This window comes from Cyprinodon variegatus, unplaced genomic scaffold (assembly GCF_000732505.1).
Source record: "Cyprinodon variegatus isolate N-32 unplaced genomic scaffold, C_variegatus-1.0 Scaffold649, whole genome shotgun sequence".
In the NCBI taxonomy this organism is placed as follows: domain Eukaryota; kingdom Metazoa; phylum Chordata; class Actinopteri; order Cyprinodontiformes; family Cyprinodontidae; genus Cyprinodon; species Cyprinodon variegatus.
This window is the reverse complement of record NW_015151102.1, coordinates 422,765-444,917: the sequence shown is the minus strand read 5'-3', so window position 1 is coordinate 444,917 and position 22,153 is coordinate 422,765. Positions and strand designations below refer to the sequence as shown.

Below are 22,153 nucleotides of genomic sequence, written 5' to 3'. Positions count from 1 at the left end.
AGCCTAATGGTAGACAGTTGAACCCTTCACACCTTGATTATCCGAGCCAGTCCAAAGTCAGCCACCTTGCAGACCAGATCATCTCCCACTAGAATGTTTCTGGCAGCCAGGTCTCTGTGAACAATGTGTCGGTCCTCCAAGTAGCCCATACCGTCTGCAATCTGACCGCTCATGTAGATGAGATGAGCCGTTTTCAGAAGTTGGCCTTCATTAGCTGAGAACACAAAGTTTCATGATCAATCAAGTGTGGATACAGTTAGAAGTTTGACAGGAGGCGCTAATGCTGGAAAAATTAGCATTTTTAAACAAACCCAAATGGGTCGCTATTTTACCTTTTTTGTGTTTTTTTAGCAGGATACATGTGCAGCATAACAAAACTAGTATGATGCCCTGAAGCTGAGACTTTGTGTCTATTGGGACACCTGTATAAATGCATGTTAACAATAAATGCATAAAATATTTATCTTATTGTATTGTGCCATTAACACGTTTCTGTTTCGCTTTTAGGTCTGTACAAAGTTCATAGGGGAAATGGTGTAAAAAGTTGTAGCTGCAGCTTTACTTCAAGCTTAGCATTATTCCTCTTATTTTCTCTGAGTCTGAGACCAGCCATCACTACTGATTAAACTCATGTCAGACACCTACAGTATATCCATGATCCATTCCTTTGTTCTCCATCCAAATCTGGTGACTGTGGATGAGGGCTGGAACTTTCACATGTAAATTAAGAGCTTTTTCATTTTAGGCTTAGATTTTTTTCCACATGACAGACCAGAACAACTCCTATATTGAAGCAGGAAAATCCCCAATTCCTTGACTCTTTTCTCTTTCTGTTCTACAATCACTTCAGAACACACCGACATATCGAAACTCTTCCAGGCAGATGCTGACCCTTGAACTGAAGCACGCAATCTGAATTGGATTGCGTTCAAATAAACCAAATCGTTAAAACAAGTTGGATTAAGTTAGTCTCTCATTCACAGGACCTCTGCCCTGCTTTTGTATGATATTAACCTTTCTTCTTAGGTCAATCGGCAGGAATGATCATTGCTCTGCAGATAGCACATCATAAAACAATGTCGCAGAAGGGACACGTGATCACCTTATCTCCTGCACATATTATAAACAGCCTTACACAATTAGGGATATGACTTTTATGAACCAAACAACAGGATTGTTTTACTGCTGTGATTTTAATTTGAATACTGACACACTTGGGAAAATCAACTGCTTTTAGAATAGAATAGAAATGAATGGGGAAATTTTGGTGTTTACAACAGCAAAATCGTATAGAATAAATTGTCACACAAATGTGGACCTTAGAAAAATGTATAAGAATAACATACTAGTGACGAGTTAAAAGATAAACCATAAAATACTGTACTGTTAAGTGTAAAATATAAACCTGCACCTGGAGGTGCACAGTTGGCCTGCAGATACCCAATCTGTGCACCTTTTGCAGGATTAAGGAACAAGGTCTTATACTCTGTCAAAAAATAGAAAAACACAGAGGAGTAACACACTTTCTATTTAAGCAATTGAGCTACTGGAAGGAATGCTTTATAACCTGGTGTATGCTCAAAAACAAGATCATCTGCATGTGTGTTGCAGTTAAAGCAGATATGACCCCCCCACCTTCCGCAGACACCTCTCCAAAATTGCGGGTGAGCACAGACAATGCTGCAGATTAGTGTACTCAAAGGCATGGTTGCAACAAGCGTTTGTACTCACAGGCAAGGTATGACTTAAGGCTTCCTTTGCTCATTAGTTCAGTTATGATGTAGACAGGCTCTCCTCTGGAGCACATGGCTAGCAGCTGGATCAGCTTTGGGTGATGGAGGCTCTTCAGCGCCTGAACCTCCTTCACAAACTCATCCTGCTTTGTGTCCTCTAAAAACAGGAGAAAGAAAGCAGAATAAAGCCTTTACTGAGTTGATCTGTTCAAATTTGTTACCATGCATCATTATTTTCTAATTTTTAAAGTTTGCTGTGATCTGTCGGATTAAAAAGCAAAGGAAAATGTTTCTTCTTCTATGTGTTTAGGGAGGACTAACCCTGACAAAAAAAAATAAAAACACAAATACATAAATTCTCAATAATAATAGGNTTAGATTTCCCAACATTTAACCATTGTGTTCATTAACATATTGGTAACAAAATGGTAAAGTAGGTTAAAGTAAATGAGGAGCACAATGTCAAAACAAAAGGAAACATTTATTGTGATAAAAAAAAATGATATAGCAAAAAAATGTTTTAAACAAATGCTTCAAACATAGATCAATAAATGTATATCTTTGATTATAAATAGTAAAGACACAGGTTGCTGATTTTAAATATAAAACAGTAAAAATCAAAACTGAAAACAATATTTGGATTGAAATTAAGGATAATTATTTGAAACTTCATGATTATTTCAGATTACTTCAGCGATAAGTTTCAACAGATGTCAATAGAATCATCAAACATTTAAACCAAAGACAAATTAACAAAGAAATCTGTCAGTAAAGCCAGAAATGGGATGAGAACCAATGAGCTAATGTAAGAATTTCTGATTGAAGACAAACGTTCACGGCTAAAAACAGCTCAGATCCTGAACTTCAGCCTCATATGAGGAAAAAACTGAACTCTCAGCCGGTAAAACTATAAACTCATTTGATATTTTGAACTTGTTGTGTGAGTGTTCAGCTGCTAAACTGATTTAAGGGCAACAGACTGTTTGTCTGCATGTTAGCAGGCCAATAAACACAACAAGCACAACGGGAGCCCAGCGTGGGAGGAGGATAACACTCCACTAAAAAAAATATTACATAACAAAGACCAGGACAGGTGGGGCCTAAAAAAATGCTTTATAATAAATCAGTAGATCACTACTTTCAAAAGGTAAGAAATAAAAGCAACTTAAAAAGGTTAAGACAGATCTTTACTTCCCCTCTAATCTTTAAACCATGTTTGCTACATTAAATTTATTCAACCCAGTTCAGTGACCTGATCAGTCCTCGAAAACTAAAGAGAAGTTGTTTAAAAAAGTAAAAAAAAAAAAAAAAAAAAAAAATTCATTTGATTGCTGATGGTGTTGTAAAACAAAGAACTAAGAATGTATGATACGTTTAGTGCTTTAAAATGTTTGACTTCCCCGCAGATTTCTTGTATTTCTCCTTTTTTTATCTTCCGCCCCAAAGATAAAAATCTTCATTTGAAAACTGCTTTTAGTATTTAATAAGATTTTGTCTGTGAGAAATACAAAAATATTACTTGAAAGAAATATGACAAAAAGAAAAGTGAGAAAAATGTAATTAATGAGAAATGAAGTGAAAAAACTGAAATTTTGCACTTTTAGATCAAATAAATAATTAAATGGAGTGAAAATTATTAAGAACATTTGTTTAGGTAGCGTCAGTATTCAGTCTTAAACAACATGCATCAAAAAAATATCACACCAAAGAAATCGTACTGAGAAGCAGAGATTTCAAACAAATCATTCTACTTTTAAATAAATAAATGTTTTGAAATGAAACAGAAAAAATATTGAAATAAAAAACATTTTTTTAAGGTGGATATTTCTTATGGACAAAAGAAAACAAGAAAAAAAAACTCAGATTATAATCAGGTGCTGGATGTACAGTAGATTGTAGAAAAATGCACACTAATAAAAAGAAATAACATGATTTTTTTATGTTCTTTAATGTTTGACATTTAATCAGACTGAATGTTCTCAGTTTAAGTCAGTTAGGATAGTGAGAAACATTTCCAAGTACTAGATGTCATATATCCTAAATCTTGGAAGTTTCTGGCTTTAAAGAAAAAGATTTTAAAATAATTCTCCGAAATAAACAGGGACTTTTTGTTTTTCCTTCACGCTTCAGACAAAGTCAAGGTCACAGAAACTGTAAAGATAAACAGCAAAGTCTTTGAACCCTGATGACAAGGAAATGAAGATTTAGTGCCATTCATTGTTTTTCACTGATAGAATATACTTGTTTCACATTCTTACTTTTCCTTATATGTTTATTACTAAGTTGGTTCATCTCTTCTGTAAAGCTATATTAACACAAATGGGTAATGGAGAAAATTAGGTTTGTTATATTCTTTTAATTTTCACATAAAGGGTTGAACTATTTTACAAAATTTTTATTGTAGCTAACATGAACCTATAATTCTCCAACTGATGACACGTTCAGACCTCCATTTTGAATAGAAGGTTCATATGATCCTTATTTCTATTGAACTACAGTTTGTGTTTGCCCTTCCAGTCTTTTCCCTAGATATACAATTTTCTACAAAGCAAAGGTTCACATGCGTCGGTCAAACGGACAGAAACCCAGACAAGAATTCAAGCTTCCACAAAGCAAGCCTTAACCGTTAGAAAAAGATCCTTCCTGTAAATGTTTATGCCTCTGTAATGGTTTATGTTGTGGATACGGAAAGCTAATGTCGTTTTTTTTCAATGTCGAAATGTAAAATGGAGGAAAGGATCACTAAAAAACATGTTTCTGCAGGAAAGTATGGCTGAGGTACGGAGCTCTAAAGAGGATTAAAACTTCATTTATTAGTTAAAAGTAGGGGTGTCCAAATCTAACTTTTGGGTTTCTGATTCAATACTGATATTGCCGCTTTAACAATTTATTTATACCAAAATAACGTAATTCTATATCAGCATTTATCTTTCACATTTTATTGTGAGGAATGATAGAAAAGGTTTGATATTTTTGGAACAGACAATAGTTAGATATGAGAACAAGAGATCTGTTTCTTATTCGCCAAAAAGTCACAGAAACTTAAAAAATTGTAGATTGAAGGAAAGTGTTTTTATGAGCTTTCTAATAGCTGAGATTCTAGAGGCAGGCGTATATATTCTGATATTTACCGGTATTTGATAATATAGAGCCGATATCGGACCGAATTCCGAGAACTATTTCAGATGGGACATCGATAGTTAAAAGGAATATTTTATTCCTTCTCTTTAGATTCTTTATTTCTTTTCTTCTTTTTTCTTTTTACAAAAAACACAACAGTAATTCTCCCTCCTTGAATTGATTACAGAATCAACACTCAGGCTTTATGCGGGTATGTTTTTAAAAAATCTCTGGGAACACCTAGACTGACTAATAATTTCTTTTTGCAATAATTGTTTGACACAATTGAATGTAATAACTTTTTATATATAATCACTTTTTTAGATTTCCCAACATTTAACCATTGTGTTCATTAACATATTGGTAACAAAATGGTAAAGTAGGTTAATGTAAATGAGGAGCACAATGTCAAAACAAAAGGAAACATTTATTGTGATAAAAAAAAAATGTTTTAAACAAATGCTTCAAACATAGATCAATATATATATATCTTTGATTATAAATAGTAAAGACACAGGTTGCTGATTTTAAATATAAAACAGTAAAAATCAAAACTGAAAACAATATTTGGATTGAAATTAAGGACAATTATTTGAAACTTCATGATTATTTCAGATTACTTCAGCGATAAGTTTCAACAGATGTCAATAGAATCATCAAACATTTAAACCAAAGACAAATTAACAAAGAAATCTGTCAGTAAAGCCAGAAATGGGATGAGAACCAATGAGCTAATGTAAGAATTTCTGATTGAAGACAAACGTTCACGGCTAAAAACGGCTCAGATCCTGAACTCCAGCCTCATATGAGGAAAAAACTGAACTCTCAGCCGGTAAAACTATAAACTCATTTGATATTTTGAACTTGTTGTGTGAGCGTTCAGCTGCTAAACTGATTTAAGGGCAACAGACTGTTTGTCTGCATGTTAGCAGGCCAATAAACACAACAAGCACAACGGGAGCCCAGCGTGGGAGGAGGATAACACTCCACTAAAAAAAATTATATTACATAACAAAGACCAGGACAGGTGGGGCCTAAAAAATGCTTTATAATAAATCAGTAGATCACTACTTTCAAAAGGTAAGAAATAAAAGCAACTTAAAAAGGTTAAGACAGATCTTTACTTCCCCTCTAATCTTTAAACCATGTTTGCTACATTAAATTTATTCAACCCAGTTCAGTGACCTGATCAGTCCTCGAAAACTAAAGAGAAGTTGTTTAAAAAAGTAAAAAAAAAAAAAAAAAAAAAAAATTCATTTGATTGCTGATGGTGTTGTAAAACAAAGAACTAAGAATGTATGATACGTTTAGTGCTTTAAAATGTTTGACTTCCCCGCAGATTTCTTGTATTTCTCCTTTTTTTATCTTCCGCCCCAAAGATAAAAATCTTCATTTGAAAACTGCTTTTAGTATTTAATAAGATTTTGTCTGTGAGAAATACAAAAATATTACTTGAAAGAAATATGACAAAAAGAAAAGTGAGAAAAATGTAATTAATGAGAAATGAAGTGAAAAAACTGAAATTTTGCACTTTTAGATCAAATAAATAATTAAATGGAGTGAAAATTATTAAGAACATTTGTTTAGGTAGCGTCAGTATTCAGTCTTAAACAACATGCATCAAAAAAATATCACACCAAAGAAATCGTACTGAGAAGCAGAGATTTCAAACAAATCATTCTACTTTTAAATAAATAAATGTTTTGAAATGAAACAGAAAAAATATTGAAATAAAAAACATTTTTTTAAGGTGGATATTTCTTATGGAGAAAAGGAAAACAAGAAAAAAAAACTCAGATTATAATCAGGTGCTGGATGTACAGTAGATTGTAGAAAAATGCACACTAATAAAAAGAAATAACATGATTTTTTTATGTTCTTTAATGTTTGACATTTAATCAGACTGAATGTTCTCAGTTTAAGTCAGTTAGGATAGTGAGAAACATTTCCAAGTACTAGATGTCATATATCCTAAATCTTGGAAGTTTCTGGCTTTAAAGAAAAAGATTTTAAAATAATTCTCCGAAATAAACAGGGACTTTTTGTTTTTCCTTCACGCTTCAGACAAAGTCAAGGTCACAGAAACTGTAAAGATAAACAGCAAAGTCTTTGAACCCTGATGACAAGGAAATGAAGATTTAGTGCCATTCATTGTTTTTCACTGATAGAATATACTTGTTTCACATTCTTACTTTTCCTTATATGTTTATTACTAAGTTGGTTCATCTCTTCTGTAAAGCTATATTAACACAAATGGGTAATGGAGAAAATTAGGTTTGTTATATTCTTTTAATTTTCACATAAAGGGTTGAACTATTTTACAAAATTTTTATTGTAGCTAACATGAACCTATAATTCTCCAACTGATGACACGTTCAGACCTCCATTTTGAATAGAAGGTTCATATGATCCTTATTTCTATTGAACTACAGTTTGTGTTTGCCCTTCCAGTCTTTTCCNACTTTCAAAAGGTAAGAAATAAAAGCAACTTAAAAAGGTTAAGACAGATCTTTACTTCCCCTCTAATCTTTAAACCATGTTTGCTACATTAAATTCATTCAACCCAGTTCAGTGACCTGTTCAGTCCTCCACATCTACAGAAAAGTTTATTAAAAAAGTAAAAAAAAAAAATAAAAAAATTCATTTGATTGCTGATGGTGTTGTAAAACAAAGAACTAAGAATGTACGATACGTTTAGTGCTTTAAAATGTTTGACTTCCCCGCAGATTTCTTGTATTTCTCCTTTTTTTATCTTCCGCCCCATAGATAAAAATCCTCATTTGAAAACTGCTTTTAGTATTTAATAAGATTTTGTCTGTGAGAAATACAAAAATTTTACTTGAAACAAATATGACAAAAAGAAAAGTGAGAAAAATGTAATTAATGAGAAATGAAGTGAAAAAACTGAAATTTTGCTAAAATTTTGATAAAATAAATAATTAAATGGAGCGAAAATTATTAAAAAACATTTGTTTAGGTAGCGTCAGTATTCAGTCTTAAACAACATGCATCAAAAAAATATCACACCAAAGAAATCATACTGAGAAGCAGAGATTTCAAACAAATCATTCTACTTTTAAATAAATAAATGTTTTGAAATGAAACAGAAAAAATCATTAAATATAGAAATAAAAAACATTCTTTTTTTAAAGTGGATATTTCTTATGGAGAAAGGAAAACAAGAAAAAAAACTCAGATTATAATGAAGTGCTGATGTACAGTTGATTCTAGAAAATACACACTAATAAAAAAAATAATATGATGTTTTATGTTCTTTAATGTTTGACATCAAATCGAACTGAATGTTCTCAGGTTAAGTCAGTTAGGATAGTGAGAAACATTTCCAGGTACTAGATGTCATATATCCTAAATCTTGGAAGTTTCTGGCTTTAAAGAACAAGATTTTAAAATAAAATAATTCTCTGAAATGATTTTCCTCCTATTATTCTGGCATGTGGCAAAGAAATGATATTGTTGTGGCCATTTATGCTAATTTTTTGTCATTTTTGTTTTTGTCAATTTGTTGTTTTCGTCTTTGGGTAGTTAGAATATATTTCATTTAATTTAGGACCAACATTTGTAATTCATTTTTTATATTTCAAATTGTTTAGATTACATTGTTACTTGTTAGACCCTCTCATTAATTAGAGTAATTAAGAACACACCAGGTGGAGGAGGCTTTGTAAAAAAAAGATTTTTGCCACTTTTTCAGAGCTTCAAACGTTCAATTTAAACATTATTTTTTGTTTTCTTATTTTTGGTTACGACTAAGTTGCAAGACACTTTTAGTAATTATTTTGTCTCTCCTTTTACAATAAATAAGTTAAGTCAGAAGTGCGTGCAAAGCCAAAAACCGCTTGTTGCCACCCACGGTCTTTGTTGGAAATGTTGTTTTTTTTGTTGTGGAACAGAAGGCTGTGACAGACATTAGAAACCCTAACAGACCTAAACCAGGAGAAGTTCAGTGTGATCTGATGTCAGTGTTTGCGCTGCAGTAAAGAACTTAATAACTGATGGTTTGGAAATGTTTCCTTAGGCCTGTTTTAACTCAAGCAAACAGGAACGATGCAGGTGCTGATGGTATTCCCTGTATGTACCGTGTGTCAACATTCCTCAGCTGTGCTCTTTTAAAAGCGGTCAAACCAGCTCAGCACATGCAGCTGACATGCAACAAAGAATGGAGCAAAGAATGAAGAGAGCCGAGGCTGAAAGTCCCTTCAGATCAAGCTCATCTCATCTTGAATAAAATTTTTTAAAAGTATTTTCCACTTTGGAGAGTACCCTGATTGTGCAAAGAGTCTCTGTATGAAGGATCATATTTGCATATAATGCGTTTACGTGCGTGCATTAGGGGGTTTCGGCTTCAGTGTCCACGGCCTCAGACTCACAGCTTCCGCTTCCGCTGGAAGGGAAGAGAGAAGAGGGAGGAATCACCGATTGTTCTTCGATGAACGACATGTTGACTCTGACACATTTTTATTTATCTTTTAAATTTGTTTGCCTCAAAGTCGGATTTCTGAGCAGATGATGGGTAAGTAATCATGCTTTCCATTCTGCTTAGAAAAAAAGCCAGCAGATATTGGGGAACGCTGCCTGGTTCTGTGCAGTCGGTTCCCGCTGGGTCCGAACTGATGAGCCATGAACACAGAAAGCAGCTTGCTGGGAGTTTAAAATAGCTGCAGAGCAGAAATAGCTGCGTAATGACGACGTCTTAACATTTATGCTCAAACTGCTCTGCATGTTTTATCCTATTTAATGATGCATGTAAGCCTAACCAAGATATTCATGATAGTTTAACCTAGCTTATTCCAATATGACATTTTCTTTCATTTTGTATGATTCACTGAAGTTTGCAGATTTTTTTGTTTCTGCTGAAATCATTGAAGGTTCTGGTGATGTCCCATGAGGACACACAGCCTTATGTTTTTCTCTGTGGACTTTTCGTCTAATCAGATGGATTATTGCAAACAATGGTCCTGGATGCTGCTTTCTTTTCCAAGAAACCCTTTAAAAAAAGTGTTTCAGTCTTTCCAGATTGATTCTGTGTTCACACCAAGCCTTTAAAATGATTTTAAATCTGCCACAGTCTGGCTTGTGGAGAGGATAACTGTAGAGGAGCTCAGCAGCTCCTTTAGTTACAGACTTATACACCCCTTGTGTAAAAATTAGCGCTACTGCAGGTTATTCATCCCCTGCTGCCATCAGACATTACAATGCCACTGCACTACAAGCTGGAGTAATAACACTGCAATAACTTATACTATTTATCTAAAAAAACGCACTTTACCTGCCACCACTTTACTATACAAAAGATATTGTATATATAAAAGTCACTTTAAGTCTCTCCTTCCTTATTTTTTATCATCCACTGTATATATCTGGATGCACTGTATACATTTCATGCACTTTTTCCTCCTTTGTGAACCTTCTGTTTGTTTATAAGAGCTGATGCCACCAGGGAATCTCACCATTGTGAGATCAATAAGCTTCTATTCTATTCTATTCTATTTTATTCTATTCTATTCTATTTTATTTTATTCTATTCTATAACCATGAAACCAACCCTGAAGCTGTAATCTGGCGTGGTTATTACTGCAGAGTTTATCTGGATCCTGGAGAGATTTGTTTGTATTCTGAAGGCATTGAAGTAGAAGAAGAGGGAAAACAAATTAAGGGTCTGAATCGGAAGAAGAAATGATATGAAAATATCCTGTGGGGCTACATGGAGTAGAGAAGAGGTCCAACTACATTTAAACCCCAAAATAGCAACAGAAATCATATCAAACAGACTTTCTTATTCCTGCTATTCTAAGGCTCAATCAGCTCAGTACTCGAGCAACACAAACCCCGAAACAACAGTTTGTTCTGACCGTCTAATGATCTTATGAAAGGAAGGAGAGTTTTATTTGTCTAAATGATGGTTTCTCTCCTGTTCCCTCAACCCAGATTCCATCAGGTTTCTAAACGGATGGACCTGGTGTTTTACAGATGTTTGCACAGATGTTCTGAATGTAAGACGCAGCTAAATTTGTTTGCTGATGCAGATCCTCAAGAACGCTGAGCGTCTCTGACTGCCATACATTATTATCCTGAAATGCAACCTTTGTTTTTTTAGCCCTTGCAGCTATTTGCATGCATGAATAATCTGAATGCGGTTGTGGATTGTTTGAAGATTATTAATATATTAATGTGAATTATATTTGTTCAATTCAAGGTGTTAAGACATATCATGGTTGTGTGTCATAACTAAATATATAAAAAGGGGAACATCTACATTCGAAATATAAAAAAAATATATATTTTTATCAGATATGACTTTGATCTGCAAAATTGGGTCTTAATCTGATATCAAATGCAGAGAAAACACTTCAAAACACTTCTGAACAAAAATGATTTGCATAAAAATAAGACTTATTCATTACAATCAAAATAAGCAAGTGAGCCCAAACCTTGCCTGTAACTGGGTTTATTTCTTCTAATTTAAATATAATTTTTCTTGTGAATTTTGTCCAAATATGCTGCATTTAGAGATCATTTTAAATGCACTGAGCAGTTTGGAGAGAAAGTGAAGTGAAATAATACCTGAAAATGGATTTAATATGTCAACTTAAAAAAAGATAACTTATAAATTTTACTTAAATAAACCTACTGAAATGAAATTTTAAAAACAAGAACAAAATATTACCGTAAGAAAAAAATACAAGAAAGATCAGTTTTCATTAAATTAGATAAAGGGAATAAAAATCTCTGTAAGTATAATAAAACAGTTTTAAGAAATTAAGCAAATAAATACAATATATATGATAATTTAATTAAATAACTTAAGATAAACCCCTAAAATAAAACCAAATGAGTAAGCAACAATGACACATTTATTATCCTCAGACTAATCCAGGTCTTTCCTATGAGCAGAATGGAGGTTGACAGTTTGGTGTAAATATCAGAGGGTCTTACCTGCTGGGCACATGGCTCCATCAAGTTCACTCCCAGGCTGCGTGGGTTCTTCTGGTAGTGAGAGATCAGCTCACCCAGGGTGGCGAAAGAGATCTTATCTGAGATAAAATAAGCTCCGATCACAGAGCGCTGGATCCTGAAGTGGAATATTTTCCCCTCACTTCGGGCTGCAACACATTGATAACAATTAGTGCGGTTGTATTTATAGAGGCCTAATCAGACATGTTCATATCATTGTGTCTCTAAATGTGTTCATTGGAGACTGGTGCTAAAACATGGAGTCAGAAAAAGAAAAAAAGTTTCATCTAAACTTCAACAGACCCCCTTTATGCTACATTCACACCGCACGCAGCAGGCGCGGCAGAAGAAGCGAGTTTACATGCAAAGTCAATGGCTGAAAAATGAACTTTTGTTGCTGGACGCGCCGCCTCAACCAATCAGAGAAGCTGATCTGGGAGCTGGCCGTGAGACAGACACATCGCTGATGACACAGAGCGCTGTGATCACTCCTCTGAAACAGTTTATTGACGCCTAAATTAACTTAAAATGCAGAAATCTGCTGGCAGAATATGTTGGCTTTTATTATCCTGCTGCCTGCAGTTTGGATTATTTAGATGAAAAACACCTACCAGCTGCCGCGGTGAACCGCGAGGAGGCAACCCAGCCACAGGCTGCTGTTGAATGGGATTCCTACTGACAGCGCATCGCTGGTATGTGGGGGTCTGAGTGGCTCCAACATAAATAATATTGGAAGGCGGGATTGTAATCTGGATGAACTGACTGCAATGATTAAGTTTTCAGGTGGATTTTCTCACTTTAAAACGTATCAAAACTACTTTATTCCCACTGATCACAGCAAATATAGCTGCAAGGCAGAGAAAGGATAGTGAAGCTCCGCCCAACGCGCGTCAGACACACTTTTGCACCGCGCAGCCAGAGCAGCAAAGATGCTTCAGCCGCGCGTCAGAACTAACTGGTACAAGCAGCAAAAATGAAGCAGCAGACGCGATTTTGCTGCTCTTGCTGCGTCCGCTGTGAACGTAGCATTAGACCACATTAAAATTGTGGAAAAAACAATCATGAGAAAAACTGTGGACAGCTTATAAGAGACTTCTTTTTCCTAATGTATTTAGACAGTTAGGAAATACTGAAATATTCAGTAAATACAACAAAAACGGAAGAAAATATAACAAAAAAGTATTTTGTAATATGAATTAAAACACAATTTCTGGTAAGATATAAATTAAGGATTTTTAATCCTTAATATTTCAACTTGAAATCATCATTAATCTACTTAAAAACCCTTTCAAGTGTTTAACATGGTTGCTCCTGGTTGTTGAAGTGAGAATAAAACACCGTTGTGAGATTAAATAAGATTAAAATAACTGAGGGTGCACCAACTGATTAATGCCTTTCAGGAAGATAAGATTGAAATATTTTAAGTGTTTTGTGATCTTATAACAACTGAAAGTGGCAGTTATAAAAAAAAAAAAAACCTGTATTGATCTAAATCGGTATCGGCATGTCAGGGTTTTTTTAAAGATCAGGAATTGGTGATTGGTCAGAAACCTGCAATCGGTGCACCCCTTAAAAGAACCTCGGAAAGGAGACATTTGAGTCTAGTAAAACATTTTAAAGTAATTTCAAATCAGCCACTTAGACTACAAGAGGTGGACAAAAGGTCTGTGTCCTGGGTGGGGTTGTCTAAAGATAAATAATTCAGATACCAAAACAGTGGAAATGTTTGATCGAATCAAATGCAGCTTTCGTGGAGAAGGATCTCATACATCCCACCGAGCATAAAGGTAAAGGATCATGATTTGGGGATGTCGGAGGACATGACCAGCTCACCATCACATTCTACTCTCTACCATGGGTTGCTTGAGGAAAATCTTAGATCATCTTTATAAAACTTAGATCTGGAACATGAAAACAATCCAGAATATTTGAGTAAAGCCACCAAAGACTGACAAAGAATATAAATGGAAACTTTAGGACATAGTCAAGCCAAGATGTTGATCTCACTGTGATGACTTAAAACAAGCGGAATATGCAACAGACCCTAATACTTTCCTCAGTTAGAGAGTATTCTCCTCTGTTTAAATGAACAAAATATTTAATAGGTTGCTCTAATGATTTTACACGACTCTAGGTGGACAATGATAGCATGTAAATAAACTCTATGATGGGAAAATAAAAAGCTGGATAATGGTGATCCATTATGGAGAATATGAGAGAAGGTAACTTGGCAGATAAATTAAACCCCCTGCACCTTGTTTGCAGAAGGTTATTCACATCGAAAGTAAAGAAAATATCTAAAATGTATGAACTAAAATTCCATCTTTAATTCAACAGGAAAAGGTCAGAAAGATTCAGATTCCTTTTTATGCTGATGACTGTAAAATTAACACCCTGATGCATCCAGGTAAAAAAAACAACAACAAAAAGTTGAGTCAGTCGTCCAGGACGTTTCCTCTTTCTTTAAATGTTTTGTCTCTCCCCAGAGACTTATTTAGTCTCTTTAAAGAAAATTCAGCCTTATAAGCAGAACCTTCGCACAGTGGATCAAGAAGTTCATGGAAACCACTGAATCTGGATTACCAATGAGCAACAACAGCCATAACGATTGATCCTTAGTCATCTGAAGACTTATGAGGATGATGTACATCTTAAAATCATTCTGTTTCTTAGTCAGGATTTTTCCCTCTTACATCTGATCTGCTGCAGCCAAATGTCCGACAGCTCTCTCTGGATTCAGTTTAGAGGAGACAGAACCTTTGTTCAAGCAGGTCCGAAACATACCACTACATGTCAGTGAAACTCTCTTCAACCGTTTTTAATGGTTGAATTTAGTTTATGAATTTTGACTCTTATTATTCTAGTCATTTCCATCAGCATTCATTCTTTTAACCTCTGCGGGTTTAATTATTTCATTTTCTGTCCTCTGCTAGTTCTTGTTATTGAACAGCCCTTTGGTTTGTCATGTTAGTTTACAAAATAAAAGCCTCTAAGTGAAAGCTTTAAGTACAGAGAGCGAGGCTCAGATTAATGCAGGGGGAAATGGGGACGATAAGAGGGCAAACTAAATAATTATATATAATAAAACTTTGTAGAGATGAAATGTAAATCTGTTTAAAAACGTGAGTTTGTAAATGCATAGATGCATACTGAGGCATCTGGAGACACTCACCAGATATTGTGTATTCATCACTGTGACTCTCACTGATGCGGACCAGGAACGCTCCATCTTTGTTTTGGGAAGCGAGAAGCAGCTTCTCAGCTTTCACACGGTTGATGTTCCCATAGTACCACCTAGACAGGGAGGACAGGGGATGAAGGGGAGAGAGGATGAAGAGACATATGAAAATACGTCTATGAATAAAAAATGTTTAAAAATCAGACATGAGGAGGGTAAAAATGTTTCCTTCCTCATAGGAAGGCAGGACAAACAGAAACTGAAAGGATAAATGCAGATAATCTAGAAGATGCACATCGTGACTTTCTCCACCCTGAAACCAGACAGAGGAGGTTTTTTCCTCGTTGATTGAGTCAGTTGGAACAAAACCATTTTAAAAAGGTGTTTGTGTTTAGCTGGGTTCTGTATAAAGTGTGAAACATTTCCCTTGGAAGGTCAGAGAAATAAAACCCAGCAGTTGTACCTTTTCACTGAGTTCAGCCTGTTTGCTCAGATTTCAGAAGCTGCTCTTTATTTACCCTGAGTTATCCGGGTGGGTGGGTCTGCTCTCTGCAATGCTCGGGTTTCACAGAAACCAACAACATGCCATCAGCCCAGAATCGCAGATCTTAGATAAAATGCTGAGAATATGAGAAACACAATCTCTAAAATACCAGCCGTGAATTAAAACAACTATGATAAACGTTAAATATTATACTTAACCTTGACTTGTTTCATATTCTTAATTTCTTGTTTGTTAGAATTGGGTTTAACCTTTAACTGTTGGTTTATTCAGCTTTTAACAGTCTCACACCTCTTTATTTGTCTGAAATGTTTAATTTTGTTTGCTGACAGGCTTCTGAGATCATCCAGTCAGTTTTAGTTGAAAGTTTAAAAGACTGAGTACAAACTCTGGCTTTGGAACCAGTTTGCTATGGACGTCACCAAACCAGACCTATTTGTTTTCTGTGATCTTTTGTGTGTTTAATCATCAGATTAGAACCAAAAGGTATTTTATGTATTTGTGATTTTCCTTGTTGAAGGATTTATGTCCATCCGGATCCCAGCTTTGGTCCCCAGAACTCCACCTCAACATGAAGGAAACTGCTTGTTTGTGGACAGTTTTCATGAAAGCTATGATCTGAACATACAGGATGTCACTGATTTCCACAGTACCTACCAGGTCAGTTAAGACCCTTTGTCCTGCAGCATGGTGGTAGAGCAGGGGTGGGCAATTCCAGTTCCCGAGGGCCAGTATCCTGCAGCTTTTAGATGTGTCTTTGGTCAAACACACCTGAATCAAATGGCTTAATTACCACCTCAGTATGCTGTCAGTTTCTTCAGTCCTCTTAATCATCTATTTACTTGATTCGGGTGTTTTGGACCAAGGACACATCTAAAAGTTGCAGGATAGTGGCCCCTAGGAGCTGGAATTGTCCACCCCTGCGGTAGAGGGAAGACCAGAGCACATCTCTCTGCAGCAGTTAGCCCTCTACCTTGATTACCAACCATAATCTATCTCCCTTGACTATCATCATCATTGTCAGTCTCAGCCTTCCTGTGTTGTTCTATTCTGAAGGCCGCCTCATCTGCCCTGTTAGCAGGAGCTATAGAGGAGACAAAGCCAGGAGACTATGGCCTCATTTAAGATGTAAAATCAGCTGTAAATTAGTCTAATGCACAAAAAATACACGTGTATATAAAAAAATCTATAAAAAAGTACGTTAAATGCTAAAATACCTATGATTCCGTTTATTTTCACTGAAAATCCTTTTCATGAAGAGGTTTTGCTGAATATTTGAATCTTCTTTCAAAAATATGTATAAAAATTTGAGTTTTTCTTATAAGCTCCATTTGCTCCAGTGTCTGACACAAACATCTCCTGTTGTTTTTTCCACAGTGGGAACAGTTGTGTTTGCTATCCCAGGATTGTGTGTTGGGTTTGCAGTGTGAACAGGAGTTGACCTTAAAGAGTTTTGCTGAAACATGATGACTGCATGCAGGCGGGATAAATAATGGAGGAGCCACAGCTGCAGGGCGCTGGAAGCATGCATGCTCTCAGCTAATTTCAGCTGCAGTCCAGCTTCACAGGAAGATGCCGTTGTAGGATGATCATGGTATAAAACCGATTCAAATTAACTGTAAAATCAGCAGATCAACATTAAAAGCTTCCTAATTTAATCATCTCAATTGAATATAAACATTTCCTGATTTGTTTTTGGACTAATTGTTTTGATCGCCTCAATTTCTAACCAATGGTTGATTGGTTACTGTACCAAAACTTTTATTTTTATCGATATTGTACACTTGAGAAGCAAAAACTTTTTTTTTTTCTTGAGAGTCTAGAAACATCCCAACATCTTCACTTTGATTAATCTGCCACTTCTGCATTCCCAAGTTTTTTTTTTTTTTCGTCTGACTGCGAGGACAACTCTTCCACTGACCTCTTTAGGTTAAAACATTTGATGCACAATTTACTTCTTAACAGTTTATGTTCAAAGTGTCAACGTTTTTAACATCCAGCTGCAGGGTGGTTTAAGATTATTAGCATTAAGCAGGAGGATTGAGGGGCTGACAGCGAAGATTTAACCTGCTATCTTCCATCTTGGAGCAGACTTTTGGTACCGGAGTTCAGGTAACACTTAAAATTCTTATTTATTGTTTAAACAATATTATAAATGTTACCATGCTTGAATTGTTTCTGATAAAACCAATTCAATCTTAATCACGTCCCATCGGTGGGACTCAAAATTTGCAGCCTCATCCTGCCGCAATAAGGCTACTGTCCACCTTGACGACGCTTTTATTTGGTAGGCTAGACCCACCAAAGGTAAAAAAAACAGCAGTTGATTTCATCTGTGCCTTTTAAGAGGTTAAATTTTTGTTGTTGTGGCCAGTTAAAAAAAAAAGTGAATCTAAATAAACTATATATTAAAAAATAAGAGATCCTTTTTATTTTCAAAAAAATGTACATAGAGATTAATTTTCTACCAAAAGCGTAGTATTTTTCACCTTCTTAAATTGTTGCAGATCTATTTTATTGTCAAACAGATCTAAATGCAAAATATATTTGATTTGCCACTTTTTGTGGCCCAAATGTTGACTTTATACACCGTGACATCAGAGTGAGATGAAATCCAAACCCATGGAAGTATTTTTTTAAAGCATTCTCCAATCACATGTCTTGCTTCATATTTAATCAATAACTATAATCATCTCTGGTTTATACATTTATTATGGGTTCAATTAACAGATGGATATAGAACCCGGCCTAAAACATGAAGACTCAGCGTTTAATGTCAAAAGATAGGAAAAAAAATTCTTTTTTTTTGTCTCAACAGGAAATGAATCGATTGGAGAGAAATAACTGCTGTCTGAAGAAGTCCTGGATTAACTCAGATTAAGAAAGACAGTATTTAAAAAGTCTAATGTGGAGTAATAATTTTATCAGGCTGCAGTAATAAATGAAGGGATTAGATACTCTGCAGAGCAATTAATTCACGTTCTGATAGCTGTAAACCTGTAGGGCGCTGGTACAAACGCTCACTGCCCTTTGTGCTCATGATAGAGGCTGAATGCTGAAAAGGTTGCTATCTGAGTTCTAGAAAATGAAGGGAAATAGTCTGAATGTTTTATTAAAGTGGCTAAAAAAAAGAACAATCTGTTTCCACTGAGGATCCCTGAATTCTGATGAAACATGGCTGCTGCACAAACAAAAGAAACTTTACTGGCATCCATAACATGCATGGTTATCATCATTATCAGCTGTACTGCTGAGAGTAGTCAGGTTGGGACTACTGGTACTTTATTAAAAAAGGAAGATGACTTAGAGAACAGGCACCAAATCCAAGCTTGAAGTTGGCCAAGACTCCCAGCAGCAATAATCTCAGCAGAGCCTTTCTGCTGCTAAGCTGAGATAATCAGTGTTCATGTAGTGCAGAATGGACTCATCCAGGGGGGTTCAAAGCTGCAGACAGAAAGTCTCCCTGAAGGCAAAGTCTGACTAAATAAGACCTCACACTTAAAGCCAGATTTGATCAACTTCTGTTGAAGCAAAGGATCATAATCTGTTTTACCCTGAAGCCATCTCAGAAGTGAAGAGCAGCATAAAATGCAAATATATCCCCCGCAGGACCAGCTGTCTTCTATTTTCCTGCAGCTCTTTGTTTCTAAAACCAGTAACATGGAGAGTCTAAACCACCGTTGCTCACTGTCCTTCATGCTTTAGGTGCGTCTTTCCTGCAGAACACCTGATTCAACTGGACAGTAAGTCACTTTATAATTCAAATCAGGCATGTTGGCAGGAACATAACTAAAACATGCAGGACAGAGAGCCCTAAGAATGAGGATTGAGAACCACGGCATTAACAATTAAAATGTGAGATCATCTCAATATGCTTTGTCTCGTTTTTTATTTCACAAACCCTCCAGGCTTTTTGAACTTTGGGCTGTGTTTTTAAACATTGTTTTTAATGACACCCCAACTTAAAAGACCCGAGGGCAACAAATAATGTTGTTTTAATCAGAGCATTTGAGAAGTTGTGCATTATAGTAATAAGCTTTCTTAGATTAGAATTTTGTGCTTTATTGTTGGTTTAAAAAAACAAAACAAAAAAAATCAGTTTCTTGCATTAATTTGGGTAAAACCAAATTATTCTGGGGATAACACCCTTTAACAAGTCTTTAGTTATTAAAATTATTTTTTTTTTTATGCATTTCATGGTTTAGGGCGTAAAATTTAAATTTTCCTTTTTTTTTTTTATCACAGTTGGAGGAAAAATTGGCCCCTATGTCTGGTTATTTGGTGCATTTCTTATGCAAACCTTCTGAAACCAAAGCAAACTTTTGAGTTTCTCCCGGATTATTTTCCCCCTCAGTGCTATTTGAACGTCAACAGCTCTCTGAGAGTAGAAAGGTCAAATCTGGGTCACTGTCACTTTGTTCCCATTGACTCTCAGGTGATTATGATTCTCCAGAACCACAGAATCTATTTCAACTGTCAGAAAATGCCCTCCACCTTCAGTCTGAAGTCTTTAACTCGCTGAGAATCATCCATCAGGTGAGAGGAGAGATTACACACCAATAATCTGATGTCCTTGTGTAATAATGAGGAATCAGGTGTGCTGGGAGGACTCACTTGTGTTTGGCGAACTCGTCCTGCAGCAGAGCCACGTAGTTGGCCGGGATGAGTCCGGACTGCGGAGAGCCGGTCAGCTTCTTGGCCAGCACGTAGTCTCCTCTCTTCTCGATCACCGACAGCTTGTCCCCCTCCTTCACCGTCAGCTCGTCGTCGCTCCGGGCCTGGAAGTCGAAGAGCGCCGCGTACAGCTGCACCGGCCGCTTCTTGGGCGACGGGGCGCGGATGTCACCAGAAATGGTGCGGATCTCTGCCGGATGGGCCGCCGGGTTGGCGATGACCAGATTGGGAACCGGAGGGTAGCGGATGTCTGGCCAGATCCGGTTCCAGAGCCGGTTCAGGCAGGGACAGCAGGAGCGGCAGCAGTCCTCCATCCTGGGACATGAAGCAGGCGTTAAAGGAGAACCAAAGCCGGCCGAGGACACCCTGTCAGCAGCAGGTCTGTCCGCCTCTGCCGGTGAAAACAACCAAGAAGGACCAGCGAAGGATGGGCAGAAGAGCTGGAGGAACCGGTTTTCTTTTCTGTTGAGATCATGGATCTGAGCTCCGCGCCCGCAGTGCGCACGGCGGCTGCGGGAATGCGGAAATCTGGTCCTTTCAAGACGGCAAGGTTCCCTGCAAGGACTCGGTACCGCGATCCTAAATGATCAGCGGGATGAAGCATGGCTCCCTGGGGGGAGATCAATCCATCTCAGGCCGGGAGGACAGCAGGAGCGCCGCTGCAGCCGCTGATGCTCAGGTGTGGAAGTGCAGAGGTGACGCTGCAGGACGAAGGCTGCGTAAAAAGGTTTGGGTTTGGCGCTGCGCTCACGGCCCGGCCTCTCCAACACACACCTGCGCAGGAGCAGGAGGAGGAGGAGGAGGAGGAGGAGGTGCAGCAGGCAGGGTGGGGTGAAAGTAACAGTCTTTATTTTTTCTCCTCTCAGGAAACGTTTCTGTTTAGTCAGTTCAGTAAATAAAGGAGTGTCATATCAACTGATGTGCTCCACCCTGTCCTTTAATATTAGGAAAACAAGATTTAAAGACTAAACTGCTGCAATTCTGCTTCCTAAACAAATGAATAATCTTTGAATTAAACTGTATTTTTCTGTCTAATTAAATTGTTAATTACACTTTTTATTTCAAACATTCACGTTTAATAATACAGACCACCTAAGTTAAGACGTTTCTACTTCAACTAACAAAAGCCTACTTTTATGGACAGTGGGTTATGTTTTAATGGATAATCTTTAGTATTATATGTGAAGTTTGGTCTATCAAGCTAGAAAGAGCTTCACCAAAATCCCCCTAGATCAGGGGTCTTCAACGTTTTCCAGGCCAAGGACCCCCAAACTGGTGGTGAGATGGAGCGGGGACCCCCAAAAATGTGTTATATCAAACTGCTCCTATAGTCCCTCTATTACATATAGAGTCATGTAATGAAAGTAATTCCTTCCCGGGATTATAAAAGTATTTCTGATTCTGATTCCTGGTTGATGGGACAGGTGTTGTGAATGAAACGGTGTCCAGCTTGAAAGAGCTCCTGTGTGTCGCTGAATGTGTGCATTGATGACTGAAAGACATCTTCTGCCTCCATTTATGTTTACTACGGTGTGTTGAATTCATGTTAATGTGGATTTAAAGACATTTCAATTAGTGGAAAAAATTGCAGGGGGGAATATAAAAAAAAAGTCTAATCAACCAAAACTTTCGCGACCCCCATGCAGTACCTCTGCGGACCCCCTAGGGGTCACGGACCCCCTGTTGAAGACCTCCGCCCTAGATCATTATGCAATGCTGCTGTTGGGGGACGTTAGAGCCAATGAGATCCTGGTTTCCATGATGCTGCTGTTGGTTTTTTCTTCCACTGATTTATTTCCCAGATGTCCAACGCAACCTTAATTAGAGGAGAACCTAACTGCAGCCAAAATAGTAAAAGAAAAACCACTCCATTGGAGACGTTTAGCTTCCCATCCAGGAAGCTTTTTCAACTGAAAATGTTAGAAATAGTGTTGAGTCTGAGGTTTTATTTGGACCAAAGAAAAGCCTTGTTTT

At 36.6% G+C, this 22,153-nt stretch overlaps 1 protein-coding gene across 1 annotated transcript in view; it reads right to left on the bottom strand.

The window, feature by feature from the left end:
- LOC107096775 (tyrosine-protein kinase Srms-like) overlaps nucleotides 1-20,931 on the bottom strand; it is a 27,878-nt gene extending 6,947 nt beyond the window's left edge. Inside the window, exons 1-6 of the mRNA XM_015393581.1 lie at nucleotides 20,120-20,931; nucleotides 14,998-15,119; nucleotides 11,808-11,974; nucleotides 9,242-9,255; nucleotides 1,732-1,922; nucleotides 33-214 (exon numbers count right to left, since the gene is read on the bottom strand). Coding sequence (XP_015249067.1) covers nucleotides 33-214; nucleotides 1,732-1,922; nucleotides 9,242-9,255; nucleotides 11,808-11,974; nucleotides 14,998-15,119; nucleotides 20,120-20,493 — 1,050 coding nt within the window. The 5' untranslated portion in view covers nucleotides 20,494-20,931. The remainder of the gene's footprint in view (nucleotides 1-32; nucleotides 215-1,731; nucleotides 1,923-9,241; nucleotides 9,256-11,807; nucleotides 11,975-14,997; nucleotides 15,120-20,119) is intronic.
- Nucleotides 20,932-22,153: the final 1,222 nt, after the last annotated feature.